This window comes from Hypanus sabinus, chromosome 6, assembly GCF_030144855.1.
Source record: "Hypanus sabinus isolate sHypSab1 chromosome 6, sHypSab1.hap1, whole genome shotgun sequence".
Lineage (NCBI taxonomy): Eukaryota > Metazoa > Chordata > Chondrichthyes > Myliobatiformes > Dasyatidae > Hypanus > Hypanus sabinus.
The window spans coordinates 41777041-41791747 of record NC_082711.1 but is presented as its reverse complement, the minus strand read 5'-3'; the positions used below and the strand labels follow the sequence as shown (position 1 = coordinate 41791747).

Below are 14707 nucleotides of genomic sequence, written 5' to 3'. Positions count from 1 at the left end.
CTGCAACTTTTGACACCCTGACTAACTAACCAAGAACCTCTGCATTGAATAGATTCAATGACAGCTGCCTATAGCATTGAATTCCTTGGATTTACCACCCTTGGCTAGAGAACTTTATCCTCATTTCTGTTCTAACCAGAACTCTGGACCATCCAGTCCTAGACCCCCCCCCCCCCCGCACTGTAGGAAGCGCCCCCTCCACATCCACTCAGTCAAGCCCTTTCAACATGCGATAGGTTTCAATGCGAGTCCCACTCATTCTTGGTACAGGCCCAGAGCCAGGAAACATTCTGCATATGTTATCCCTTTCATTCCCAGAATCATTCTCATGAACCAACTCTGGACCCTCTCCGATGCCAGCACGTTCTTCTTAGATGAGGAGCCCAAAACTGCTACCATAGCCCCAAGTGCAGTCTGACCAATACCTTTTAAAGCCTCAGCATCACATCTTTGCTCTTGTATCCTGGTCCTTTCAAATTGAATGCTAACATTGCATTTGGCTTTTCTTTAACCACTCACTCAACCTGTAAGTTAGCCTCTTAGGGAATCCTGCACAAGGACTCCCAAGTCCCTTTGTGCCTCTGATTTTTGATATTTTTTTACCCCTGATGAGAAAATACTCAATGTCTTTATTCCTTCTACCAAAGTGCATGACCATACACCTTATACTGTATTCCATCTGCTACTTTGCCCATTCTCCTAATCTGGCTAAGTCCATCTGCAGACTCCCTGCTTCTCAACACTACCTGCACCTCCACCTATCTTTGTACCAGAATAGATCCCCTTGGTTCCCACTTTTTGCCTCCTGCCAGTCACCCAATATTTTATGCTTACTAGTATTCCAGACTACGTTGCTGTTTTGATTAAATTGTGACCATGTAAACCTGGTTGATTCATTTCTTCAAAACATTAACCATGCTTTAAAAATTCACTTCAAATAATATTGAATTTTTGAATTTCCTGATGTTTCTTCAGGCTTCGGAGCTGGCATCGTTTATTCAGACTAAGAGGGATCTTGGTTGTAGAGCACCATATGTGGCTACTATAGAAGAAGGAATTAACACCCATACAAAAACAGCCAAAGAATTCTGGAGACTCTTAGGTGGTCAGTCAAGCTACCAAGGTAATGAAAGCATGTATATTTTACATTTTATTGTGATTAGTAGCTTCTGATCATATTATTAGAAATGTATACGTAATCTACAGAGGCAGTCCACTGAATGTTTAAAGATGATCACATCTTGAACATCTTGGATTGTGTGGAAGTGAAAATATGTGAAGGAATGAGAAACATTTATATTCTTATTTGAATATAAATTTCATCTCCAATTAGGTTTACATGAAAAAAATTATACCTCACATGGTTGGATCTTTTCTATGCCCCAACTAGTCTTTAAGTCTTTGTTGACGTTGCTCATTAAATTCTAATTGGTTAGGGCTATCAAACTTGTGCAGAAACCCAACTGCTAGTCACCGCTGTTGTGTGCTGATAATCAGACCTCTCTCTAGCATCTATCGAAATCAGGTGGCATGATAACATTCAATGCCAAGCTCCTGAATGATTAGGACTACTTGGCCAATCTGCTGACAAGTAACAAGGCAAGAAGCCAATGGCATTATAAAAGGAGTGGAGAAAGATTAGAAGCAGGATGGGGAAAATAAAAAGATTTGTGTGTTTAGCATGAGCAAATAATGAAAAAGATGTTGACTGTGTATTTTTGAGAAGATGGATTCTGATAGGGTTGAACATTCAATAAATGTGAAGCTAATAGACCTGGATTTAACACACCAACTTCTGTTCACTTCTCGAAGAGACTCTGTGTGCACTGAGAGAAACAGCCCGAGTGCCTACTTAGTCACCGAATCATAAAAAGGGATAGCACAGAAGTAGGCCATTAAGCCTACTAAGCCTACGGCCACCCATTTACAATCTTATTCTCCCCATGTACTTATCAACACTCCCCAGACTCTACCACTGACTTAGGGGTGATTTATAGTGGCAAATGAACCTACAAACCTGTGAAATGGGAGGAAACCAGAGCACCTGGAGGAAACCCATAGAGTTTCTGGGAAAAGGTGCAATCTCCACACAGACAGCACTGAGGTCAAGATCGATCGGTCCGCAACTGTGAGACAGTGGCCCCACTAGCTGCAGCACTATGCTACACAGTAATTATTGATTCCTTTTGTTTTCCGAGGATCCCATTTGGTCAGTGGCGAATCTTAGATTGCATATCCCTAATTGCTCTTGAGAAGGTGCTGGAAGAGCTGAGGGTAGTATGAAGGTGTTTATACAGTGCAGTTGGTTTCGGAGATGCAAGAGGACTAGAGGATAATTAATGTTGTTCCATTGTTCAAGAAAACCTGTAAGAATAAGCTGGGAAATTATAGGTCGGTCTGAGGGACAGGATTTACAAGTATTTAGATAGATGGCTCCTGATTACGGATATTCAACTTGGCTTTGTGTCTAAGAGTTTTTCAAGGAGGTTACTAAGAAGGTTGATAACTCAGCCTTTTCTCGGAGCAACGGAGGATGAGAGGTGACCTGATCGAGGTGTATAAGATAATGAGAGGCATTGATCCTGTGGATAGCCAGAGGCTTTTTCCCAGGGCTGAAATGGCTAACACAAGGGAGCATAGTTTAAAGGTATTTGGAAGCAGGTACAAGGAGAAGTTTTTCACACAGAGAATGGTGGGTTCATGGAATGCACTGCCAGCAAAGATGGTAGAAGCAGATAAAATAGGGTCTTTTAAGAGACGCTTAGATAGGTACATGGAGCTCAGCAAAATAGAGGGTTATGCAGTAAGAAAATTCTAGCAAGTTTCTAGAATAGGTTACATGGTCAACGCAACACTGTGGGCCGAAGGGCCTGTAATGTGCTGTACATTTCTATGTTTCTATGAAGAAAAGAGTGTAGGAAGCCAGGATCAGACAGGGATGTAGAGAGTTGCAACGTAGTCAAGAAGGAGCTTAAGAATAGACAGCAGCGCTAGAAAGGGGCATGAGAAGGTCTTGGAAAGTAGGAGTGAGGAAAACCCCAAGGCATTCTAAATGTGTGTGAAGAATTGGAGGAAGACTAGAGTGAGGATGATGAAGGAGGGAAGGGTTAGATTGATTTGAGTGTAGGTTAAAAGGCCAGGACAACTTTGTGGCCCAAAGGGCCTTCACTGTGCTGTAATGTTCTATGTTCTATAACAGATAGATCAAAATCTATATCCCATTATCGGCATATAAATAAACAAGGCATCAGTTTAAATTGAGGAAGAAGGTTTAGAATGATTTCATGGTTAAGTTGTTTTTACACAGAGCAATTGATTTCTGGAACTCCTTGCTAGAGGAAGTGGTGAAATTAGGTGCAATCACTTTGTTTGAGAGGCATTTAGACAAGCAATTAAATAGGCAAAGAATTGAAGGATACCGTCAAAACGCAGGCGACTGGATTAGTGTAGATGGACAAAAAGGTTGTCATGAGCACGCTGAGCCAAAGGGTCTGGTTCTGTGCTGTATGTGTGTGTCTGGCAAGAGAAGTGTGAATAAGTGTGGGTTGCTGATCATTATAATCATGGGTGGGCATCACTGGTAAGGCTGTCCAAGTTTGCCCTGCTGTGACCAACTTAATTAGAAAAGCTAATCAATCTGTCAAGATAAGGGATCCATTCCTTTCTATGGCCTTCAGGTTCTCTATTGTACAGGGTATCTATTAGCCATCAGTTAATGGAAAGATCTAGATCCTTTGCAGAGTGGGATTATATTTGAAGAAAACGTTCTGTGTCTTTTCTTCCCCCACAGGAGCAGGAAATCCTGATGAAGATGAACTGTATGAAAGTGCAATAGTAGAAACCAATTGTATTTATCGTCTAGTAGGTGATAAACTTGTCCCTGATGATGACTTCTGGGGGAAAATACCACGTTGTTCTTTGCTTAATTCGAAAGATGTAAGTATTTTTCATTGAATTCTTCTTATTTAAGCCATTTAGTTCCGGGTTTATGTGGTCTATGACTGTGCTAGACTTACTCAGCTTACTGAAGCACTATAGTTGAGCCATGGAAAAGAAAGCACAAATGCTGTGGACCCAAGGTTCTGTTCCCGTGCTGTACTACTCTGTGTTTTAAAGTGAAAAGTTATAGGATCTTCCTATCCATTGCTCCACATGACTGGACATTGTCTATGGTATAAACTGATTTTCCAATCACAGTAAGTGATCTTCTGCCCGATTCTGCTCTGGTGTGTCAATGTCAAATCACTACATATGACTGAGAACTCTTCATAGTATGGAGTCACTGACTTTTCAGTAGAAGGTTAGAGTGTATAGGTAAAGAACAAAAGTCCTTGTGTAGATGATGACAGTCAACTCATTACTCAATTGCAAAGGCTATTTTTTTTATATAGTGTTTATTGTTCACTCTAGTTTGCAGTCAGAGAAAGCTGACAATAGAGTGGGTGAATGTGGCTCCATCAACTCCCAGGAAGTTTGGGTGACGGTTGCCCTCACTGAAGAGGTCAGATAAACCAAATAGATTTTGAAAATCCTGCAGATTTACAACTATTTTTCTGGTCCTTCAAGTTTCCATTGTCAGAATGATATATATCCTTGACTTCAGGGTTGTTAGCCCAATGCCAAAACCAGTTGACTTTTATGTGTATGTATGTGCATAAGGACAAAGCACTTGAATTAGAGAAACAAACTTGAATCGTCAAAGAAAAGATATTGAATAGGAGTTCTAATGATTTTGAAACATTGACTCTGCAGCTCTTTCCATTGTAACTGTCTGACATGTTTATTGTTTCCAGCTTTTTCTGATTTTATTCCATTGACATGTTTTCAACATTCGACCCTCCAGATGCATTACAGAAGCCTTGTGTGGGAGGGGAAGAAGTGTTATTAAAGGAGAATGTAGCAGGAATATGTAAGGGGCAAATTCCAGAGCATGACCATGCATGGCTGAATTGCACTGGGAAAGGTTTACAAAAAAGGTGGTTGAATTTTCACTTCGTATCCTTTCTTTTCTCAGCATAGTGCGAGATTTTACATAATTACAGGAGACTAAAAAAAGGTTCCCTGCCTTCTCTTCTCTTCTGCTTATGTAAATAACTGGCACATTGTGACATGGTGCACAAGGGGCATATTTGTGAGTGCCTGCTTCTCATGCGAAATTCAACAGTCAAGCTAAAGTGCGGTGTTTGAGTGGAGACTGGCAGAGATCCGTAATTGCTAGTTAAATCAGTAACTCATCTGGAGACGATCTACATGTATATAACTTGAATTCATTGTGCATTTTCCAATTAGTTTCTGTAGGTGTATATTTTAATACAGCTGTCTGACTTCCTTAGGTGCTGGTGTTCGATTTTGGCAGTGAAGTGTACGTGTGGCATGGGAAAGAAGTCACACTGGCACAACGAAAGGTGGCATTCCAGTTGGCAAAGCATTTGTGGAATGGAACCTTTGATTACACAAATTGTGACATCAACCCTCTGGATCCAGGCGAATGCAATCCTCTGATACCAAGGTAGCTTTAACTTTAGATTAGCACTTTACAGTATATTTTCATATTACACCCTAAATATGTACCTCTATGCAGTAGCTGTGCTTAATATACACAGCTAGTTAAGTGTAGAACCAGGGGTTTGCTAGGCGGTGCATCAAAGCCATCCTTAATAACTAGGCATTTTCTTTACTGCTGTTTCTTTGAAGAGGCCATCGTCAATATTACTTGTCATCTGGACTGGTGGAGTTGCACCAATTGCTTGGTGTAAATAATGTATATTTACTGCACTGAAAGGGCTATCTTTCTTTCAAAGATTGAGTTGCTCTAATCTTAAATACAGACTTAACAAAATTTATTGGGAGGATGAGCTAGTGGCTGGGTGCTTAAGTATGGATTAGCGTGTCTCCACAATCTGAAAAACTATCGGATCTAAACCCTGATGTTTAGTAGCTCCTAAATCAGTTTTGGATTCTGTTATTTTATGCTTTCTGTATAATTCAACGCCATTGTGGTAACCAGTGACAAATTGCACCTCCCAGTTGAAATTTAAAAGAGAAATAGAAGTTTTGTGAAGTCAATGACTGTGCCAATTTGTGATTTCCGAGCTATCAGCCTATCTGACATGAACTGTAATGAAAGCGTGGAATGTTAGTTATTTTAATGGCCAAATAATAATAAATCATGCAGTACCTTTCCACAGTAACTCTGAGAATGCAGAGTTACTTCATTTTAAGAGATGGGCATTAACTCTGCCTTTTTTGACTGTATTGTCCAGTCTATCCCACTCCCAGTTTCCGGTTGACCACCAGTGGTTCAAAGTATTTTCAGACCCGGAGGAGGCTTGTGCTTCTATTTTTTCAGATAGTTGATTTCAGATCCTGTCATCTGCTGATCTAAACACAAATAAGATATATTTTATTGGCTGAGGCACAGAACGTAAGAAGTGGCTGCCCCAGACGGTACCAAACACTGGTTAGGCCACAGTTAAGATACCGCATGAGTTATGGATTTTGCCTCTAATTTCCTCAGCCTCTAATCGTTCTACCAATCACTTTAAATCAATGCCCTTGTTATGAATCTTTGCTGAAGAAACTGGGTCCTTCCTCTCCATTGTATCTAGTCTTTTTTTTACATTAATCAAGTCTCACCCTAAACAATCCAGGCCAGACACTTTCCTCATATCCAGAAGGAAATTTGCAACTTCTGTCCCTGCGCTCTCTCTAGTCCTTTATCATCCTCTCTGTATCGCATGTACCTCTGTAATTCATGAGGTATATTAATTTTGCCCTAACCAGTGTTTTGTTCAGTTTCAGAATGACCACCTCTTATGTTCTGTGCCTCAGCCAATTAACCATCTCCTGTCAGCATTTGCCACCTTTTCTGTCTCTTCAGTTTTAGAGCGTCTGCGGCTATCCTCTTTGAGGCTGCATTGTTAATGTGCACTTCCAAATATCCCATTGTTGTCTGAGTATTCCTTCGCCTTGTTTACCCCCTCTCAAATTCCTTAGTTCACACCCACCCAAATCAAGTGCCATTTAATCCTTTTCTGGCAACTAATATCTTCACACAGATTAAATTTACTTCCTCATTATGAACAATTTTTGCATCACTTCCAAACCTTGTAATCATTCTCCCTGCATTCAGCTCTAAATTATTCACATATGCCATGAAAATCTGAAGATGCAGTACTGAGTTCTACTCATGCAGACATCATTTGAATCACAAAACTGCTGTGACCTGTCATCTTTCATACTTTGCCACAAGCCGATTTTCTATCCAGTGTACAATTTTCCCCGAGTCCTATGTGGTTTAAACTGCTCAGGTTAGTGTGCCTTGTAAGATCTTACAAAATCCTGTTAAAACTATATCAAATACATTGCTCTCGTTGATCTCTTTGTTAGATCCTGAAAGAAAATTCACTCAACATTTGCTTGACAATTTATACTGTACCTCAATATTTTACTTTCAATCACTTGCGCTCCAAAGATATTAGGTTAATCGGCCTGTGGCGGTTTGGTCTAAAAGCATTCCTGTGAAATAACAGTTTGCATTTGCAGTCTTCCAGTCCTCCACTCCCGTATATGTAGGCAGAACATTTACAAGTTTCCAGAATTCTTACTATTACGATAGGATACTACCATGTAGCAAAGACCATTTAACCAATGAACACAATGTTAGCATTAATTCTAACCAGGGTCTTTTTTTTTGCGGGCAGAAAAGGTCAAGGTCGTCCTGATTGGGCCATTTTTGGCAGGCTGACCGAGCACAATGAAACTATTTTGTTTAAGGAAAAGTTTCTGGACTGGGTGGATTTAAAGAAGCCCTCACCAAAATCTGCAGCTGAAGAGGAGCACAAGGTGAAACTCTGTCATTACTAATGAAGTAGTAAAATTAATCCTTTATGGAAGGACTAAGCAAATGTAGTCGTATGTAAAATGTAACAGACTGATGACTTTGAATATATTGGAACTATAATGTTTTTTGACACTTCACAGAAATTTTACAACCTCACCATGCTTTTTTTTGTCCCCATGGAGCTTTTCACTTGAGTATTATGATGAGGTACTTCTTCAGGGTTCTAATGCACAGTTTTCTGCATCTATCGATTGATGCAAATAATACAATAGACAATAGGTGCAGAAGTAGACCATTCGGCCCCTCGAGTCTGCACCGCCATTCTGAGATCATGGCTGATCATTCACTATCAATACCCAGTCCCTGCCTTGTCCCCATATCCCTTGATTCCCCTATCCATCAGATATCTATCTAGCTCCTTCTTGAAAGCATCCAGAGAATTGGCCTCCACCGTCTTCCGAGGCAGTGCATTCCACACCTCCACAACTCTCTGGGAGAAGAAGCTCTTCCTCAACTCTGTTTTAAATAACTGACCTCTTATTCTCAATCCATGCCCTCTGGTACTGGACTCTCCCAACATCTGAAACATATTTCCTGCCTCAATCCTATCAAATCCTTTAATTATCTTAAACGTTTCAATCAGATCCCCTCTCAATCTCCTCAATTCCAGCGTGTACAAGCCCAATCTCTCCAATCTCTCTGCGTAAGACAGCCCTGCCATTCCAGGAATCAACCTAGTGAATCTACGCTGCACTTCCTCAATTGCCAGAATGTCCTTCCTTAAACCTGGAGACCAAAACTGTACACAATATTCCAGGTGTGGTCTCACCAGGGCCCTGTACAAATGCAAAAGGACATCCTTGCTCTTGTATTCAATTCCCCTTGTAACAAAGGCCAACATTCCATTTGCCCTCTTCACTGCCTGTTGTACTTGCTCATTCACCTTCATTGACTGGTGAACTAGGACTCCTAGGTCTCTTTGCATTTCTCCCTTACCTAACTCTACACCGTTCAGACAATACTCTGCCCTCTTGTTTCTGCTTCCAAAGTGGATAACTTCAAATTTATTCACATTGAATGACATCTGCCAAGTATCTGCCCACTCACCCAGCCTATCCAAGTCTCCCTGTATTCTCCTAACGTCCTCTTCGCATGTCACACTGCCACCCAGTTTAGTATCGTCAGCAAACTTGCTGATATAGTTTTCAATGCCCTCATCTAAATCATTGACATAAATCGTAAAGAGCTGTGGTCCCAATACAGAGCCCTGTGGTACCCCACTAGTCACCTCCAGCCAGTCCGAGAAACACCCATTCACTGCTACCCTTTGCTTTCTATCTGCCAACCAGTTTTCTATCCATGTTGAAACCCTGCCCCCAATGCCATGAGCTCTGATTTTAGTCACCAATCTCCTATGTGGCACCTTATCGAATGCCTTCTGAAAATCTAGGTATACAACATCCACTGGCTTACCCTCGTCTAACATCCTTGTTACACCCTCAAAAAACTCCAACAGATTAGTCAAGCATGGTTTGCCCTTGGTAAATCCATGCTGGCTTGGCCTAATCCTATTTCTGCCATCTAGATGTGCCACTATTTCGTCCTTAATAATGGACTCAAGCATCTTCCCCACAACTGACGTTAGGCTAACAGGGTGATAGTTCTCCGTTTTCTCCTTCCCTCCCTTCTTGAAAAGTGGGATAACATTAGCCACTCTCCAATCTTCAGGAACTGATCCTGAATCTAAGGAACATTGGAAAATGATTACCAATGCATCCGCAATTTCCTGAGCCACCTCTTTTAGAACCCTCGGATGCAGACCATCTGGACCCGGGGATTTATTAGCCTTCAGTCCTACCAGTCTACTCATCACAGTTTCTTTCCTAATGTCAATCTGTCTCAATTCCTCTGATATCTTTTGACCCTGGCCCATCCATACATCTGGGAGATTGCTTGCGTCCTCCCTGGTGAAGACAGATCTAAAGTACGCATTAAATTCTGTTGCCATTTCCCTGTTTCCCATAACAATTTCTCCCAATTCATTCTTCAAGGGGCCAACATTGTTCTTATCTATCATCCCTTTCCGTCCCTCTTGTACATTCAGCCCTCGAGTTAGATTCTTCATCCCTGTTTATCTGTATTTGTTCTTTAGCTCATGCCAGTCTTGACCGACCAACCAGAGCTGTGTATTGACAGTCTTTATAAGAATGTAAGGTTTTGTATATATTTCTTCAAGTCTACAACACTGAAATGGGTTTATTGACCCAACTGATTCATGATGGTGCCTCTTCCCTCAACATTCAGAAAATTAATAAATAATCATAAATCTAGTAAAAAGTGGGGTAGTTATACAGTTCCCACCAATCTAGGCCAACCATCACCAACTTACATAAATGCTTTGCTAATTCCATTGGATCGTCTTCCTTTTCCCATCTATACCATCACCCCCACAGTATTTCACCATTCACCTACCGACTATTGCCAGTTTACAGTGCCCAGTATCAAATCACACGTCTTTGGGATGTGACCATGTGGTCACAGGGAGACTATGCAAACTCCAAGCCAACAGCAACGAATATCAGGATTGAACCCAGGTCATTCGAGGCAGCAGCAGCTCCTCTAGTTGTGCCGTTGTGCTTAGGAAGGTGAGAGTGAAAAAGCTGAACCCTCGTGTGTTTAAAAAAAAATGGTATGTTTAATTGTGCTGTTGCCCAGAAAATGGAAGATTCAAGTATACGTATGCCACTCCAAGGCCTTACTGAGAGATGCGTATTTGGCACCAATTCCAACCACCGTAACTCAGCATAGAGACCCATTTTGAACTTCTTAGTTAGTGTTCCAGTTTGAATAAACAATTTTTTTCTTAATGGTTTAACAGATGAGGGAAATAAAGTGGATTTAGTTTCAGAAGCATTTAAATGACAGGAAGCCTAGGATATATACTGATGGGTAGTGTTGGGCAAGGTGATGTTCACTGAGAGGGCTCAAAGGAGGGTCTTGAAAATGACTCCAGGATTGAATGGCCGTCACGTGAAGAGCATCTGATAGCTCTGATTCCTGTCTTCATGAGAATTGGGGGTGACCTCATTGAAAGCTATCAAATTGTGAACGGCCTTGATAGAGTGGATGTGGAGAGGATGCTTCCTACGGTGGGGGAGTCTAAGACCAGAAGACAGCCTCAGAATACAGGGGCATCCTCTTAGAACAGAGATGAGGAATTGCTTTAGCCAGAGAGTGGTGAATCTATGTAATTCTTCTCCACAAGCAGCTGTGGAGCCAAGTTTTTAATATATATTTAAGGCAGAGGTTGTTAGATTCTTGATTAGTCAGGGCACGAAGGGATACGGGGAGAAGGCAGGAGACTGGGGCTGAGAGGAAAATTGGATCAGCCATGATGAAATAGTAGAGCAGACTCAGTGGGCCAAAAAGTCGAATCCAATTCCTATATCTTATGGTCTTAGGGATGTGAGGAATCAATTACTTAGAGTTTTGAGAAATAAACTTAAAGTAGCATAGTGATGTTTTGTGAGGAAAGTCAGGAAAAAGATGTCGCCATCTGAAGGAACCAGCGAGGGTGAAACAAATTACATGTCCATAGAACTGAAGTGGAAGCAAGTTAACCTCGATTTTTGTTTCCATTAGCTGCAACTATTGGCTGAAATATCTGAGGATTTAACTAGTGTGAGTTACTAACCATTAGAACTGTTAGTGAAGTGGGTTAGTGCTTTAAATATTTGCTAAAATAATGTTAGCAGAATCCTGTGCATAGGATTTCAAGGTACAAAACATTGGAGAGGTCACATCTGCAGTATTGTGCAGTTTGAATATGCTCTTAAAAGAAATGCATCGTTAAATTAGAAAGTGCAAATATTTACAAGAATGTCTCCAGGATCTAAGGGTGTGAATTATAGAGAGAAGAAGGGTGGGCTTGGAGCCGAGAAGGTTGAGGAGTGATCTTATAGAGCTGTATGAAATCATGAATGGCATATTCAGGGTGAATGCCATTTTTCACAGAGAGAGGGAATCAAAAGATAGAGGCCGTAAGTTTAAGGTAAGAGAAAGGTTTGAAAGGGACCTGAGGAGCAACTACTTCATGCAAAGGGTAGTCAGTATATGAAACAAGCTGCCAGAGGATGTGGTTGAAGCAGGTACAATGAGATTTAAAAACCATGGATGGGAAAAGGTTTAGAACAGGGGTTCCCAACCTGGGATTCATGGACCCCTTGATTAATGGTATTGTTCCATATCATAAAAAAGATTTTGTTTAGAGGGATATGGGTCATGCGCAGGCAAATTTGACTATCTTAGATGGGCCAAAGGGCCTATTTCTGTGCTACATGCCTTTATGGCTGTAATATGTATATACAGGATGTTAGTTAGTTCACTGATGTAGATCTATAATAATTTTACTTTCTTAAATTTGCATCACTAACAGTCTGAAAATTAGCATTCCATCCATGGAGTCAGTTCCAGTAGAAAGATGTTCAATCTGCAAAAGGTTCTCTATTTCTTTCAAGATGCTATTGTGATTTTTTTTTGGGAGCTTAGTTGTAAATGCTGCCAGCTAAGGTGTTGCAATTATTGCCGTGAAATTTTACTCGTTCTTCCAAAAGCTCTTCATTTGAAAGTGATCTATAATTTGTGTTGAAATTAAACACTTATGATTATCAAATACTGTCTCTTTATACTTAAAAATTATACTTGCATAAAATGAAATTAATTGAGGATTAATTTAAGTTGACCATTGGAAACGGCACTAATCGGGTTTTCATTTAACTTTAGTTAAAATTGAAATAAAATCTTTAAGTAGCTTTGGAAATGTGCTTTTTTTAAAAGAGAAAAAGGAATTACTTGTTTTAGTGTTTTACATGCATTAGTAAAATTGTTTTTGAAACTCAAACATTGCTCATTGAAATGAAATTAAAGGTTGAAAGGTTAATTTATTATCAAAGTACTTATGCACTATACAACTCTGACTCTCACCTTTTTCCCATGAAGCAGGAACATGGCGTTGACCTCAAACCATATGACGTCTCCTTGATGATTCCTCTGTCACCAGTCCCAGTTGGAACGTCACTGGATGGGCTGAATATTGGGCGTGGTTATGGAGTTGTAGAGGGCGAAGATGGAAGGCAGTTTGAGATCACTAATCTCTCAGTTGATGTGTGGCACATTCTTGAGTATGACTACAGCAGATTACCCAAGCAGAGCATTGGGCAGTTTCATGAAGGAGACACATATGTGGTGAAATGGAAGTACTTGGTGAGCACCACAGGTCAGTACTGATGATACACAATTAATGAATGCTATTTGATTAATGTTATAATCATGAGCTATACAGAATTGGACAATGTAAACGCTAGGAAGACTTAGCAAGTCAGGCAACATCTGCAGAAAATAAAATAGTTAATGCTTAAATCCTGGGTTCCTCTGTTGGAACTAAACATTTTTAAGTTGTGGTCTCTTTCTATTTGAGAGTTAACCATGAACCATGGGGCCCTGAGACATGGTGGCCGGACCCACACCTTGTGTGCATACTTTGTCCCAGAGCCTTGCCAAAACCTGGCTCGGTGCCAAGGCAAACAAGTGCGAATGAATCACGGCAGCAGGAGTTGTCATGGGAAAAATGAGCTGAGGCCCACAAACACACTGTTGCTTCTCCCTACCTCTGGAAAAAATGGATCCTGGTCTGAAATGGCTCATGAAGTCAACGTGGGCCCCACAGTCTCTGCCATGAGTGGAGCAGGAGGTGTGGGGGTGAAAGTGGTTTCGGTATGTTGGCCACCATGTTCTCCCAATGCATGGACCTGAAGTTCTCAGCACCATCATTTCTTTTCAAATGCATCAATGAGCGAGTTAACAATGAGTTGGGAGCTCAGCCTTTAAATTTGTGCATACGTCAATGCTTTCTGTGTTGCACAGCTAGATGGCTGAGGATCAAGTGAACTTGGTTCTGGAGTAGAAGCAACCTTAGTTGAATAGGTTCTCACTCGTCTCAATTAACTCCATTCCAGCAGAATAATTGTTAGAGATGAGGTACCTCCATGCACCAAGGAAGTCTAAGAAAACAGGATGATGGTGTAGCTTTGTTTAGCACTGAGATTGGTTCTGGTGTGACGCATCGATTAAGATCATGACTTGCATGCCAACGAATAGCAGACATAAGATCAAGATATACATATATGGAAAGGCTGCCCTGCTGGAGTCAATTTTTTGTAAGATCAGGAATTGCCTTCTAAAGTGGTTGATTCTCCTCCTTGTTGGTGAGATGATATCAACTTTGCCTCAGTGTACAGGATGGCCTTTTTGATTGCTGAAAAGAAGTGCTAGGAAGATTGGACTGGGTGGTTTGCAGAATGAAATCACGTGCATTCATGTTGTTGTCAAGTCATGAGGCTTCCTTTGCCAGACGTTCTAGTTCGTTCGTGTGGTGGTTCCACCCATGAAGACAGCATTGTTCCCAGGCTTCCCACCCCCCTCTCCCTCTATCCTCATCACCCCCTTTACCCTCAGCCTGTCCTCCTCATATACTCTGTTGCATTCCAGCCCAGAGGAAAAACACCATGCTCCATCACTAAATACCAGCTATCCCATTAGAAACAGGCCCTAGAGGCATTGTTGATGGTAGCTGGACACCACTTGGGGGGGGTGAGGGGAGCTTTCCCTCTTAGTTCTCTTCCCGTTCATTCATTCAATTCCCTCTTGGACCCATCCGTTTCCCCCTCAATTCTCTGGATCTGAATCTGTGACACCCCCCTCCCTTTTCCCAATGCAGGCCATTTAGTGTGCAGCCTAACCTAGTCACTTGTCACTCCCAGAAAAGCTTGGGCCTTCTCTGAGCACACGGGCAATTCCACTCCCTCC

The 14707-nt window shown here is 41.3% G+C and overlaps 1 protein-coding gene across 6 annotated transcripts in view; it reads left to right on the top strand.

Annotated features, from left to right (window-relative positions):
* svila (supervillin a) overlaps positions 1 to 14707 on the top strand; it is a 259828-nt gene that overhangs the window by 228223 nt on the left and 16898 nt on the right. For all 6 annotated transcript variants that reach the window (XM_059971985.1, XM_059971988.1, XM_059971984.1 and 3 more), the window contains 5 exons: positions 976 to 1123; positions 3791 to 3936; positions 5334 to 5509; positions 7704 to 7845; positions 12842 to 13118. In XM_059971985.1, coding sequence (XP_059827968.1) covers positions 976 to 1123; positions 3791 to 3936; positions 5334 to 5509; positions 7704 to 7845; positions 12842 to 13118 — 889 coding nt within the window. The remainder of the gene's footprint in view (positions 1 to 975; positions 1124 to 3790; positions 3937 to 5333; positions 5510 to 7703; positions 7846 to 12841; positions 13119 to 14707) is intronic.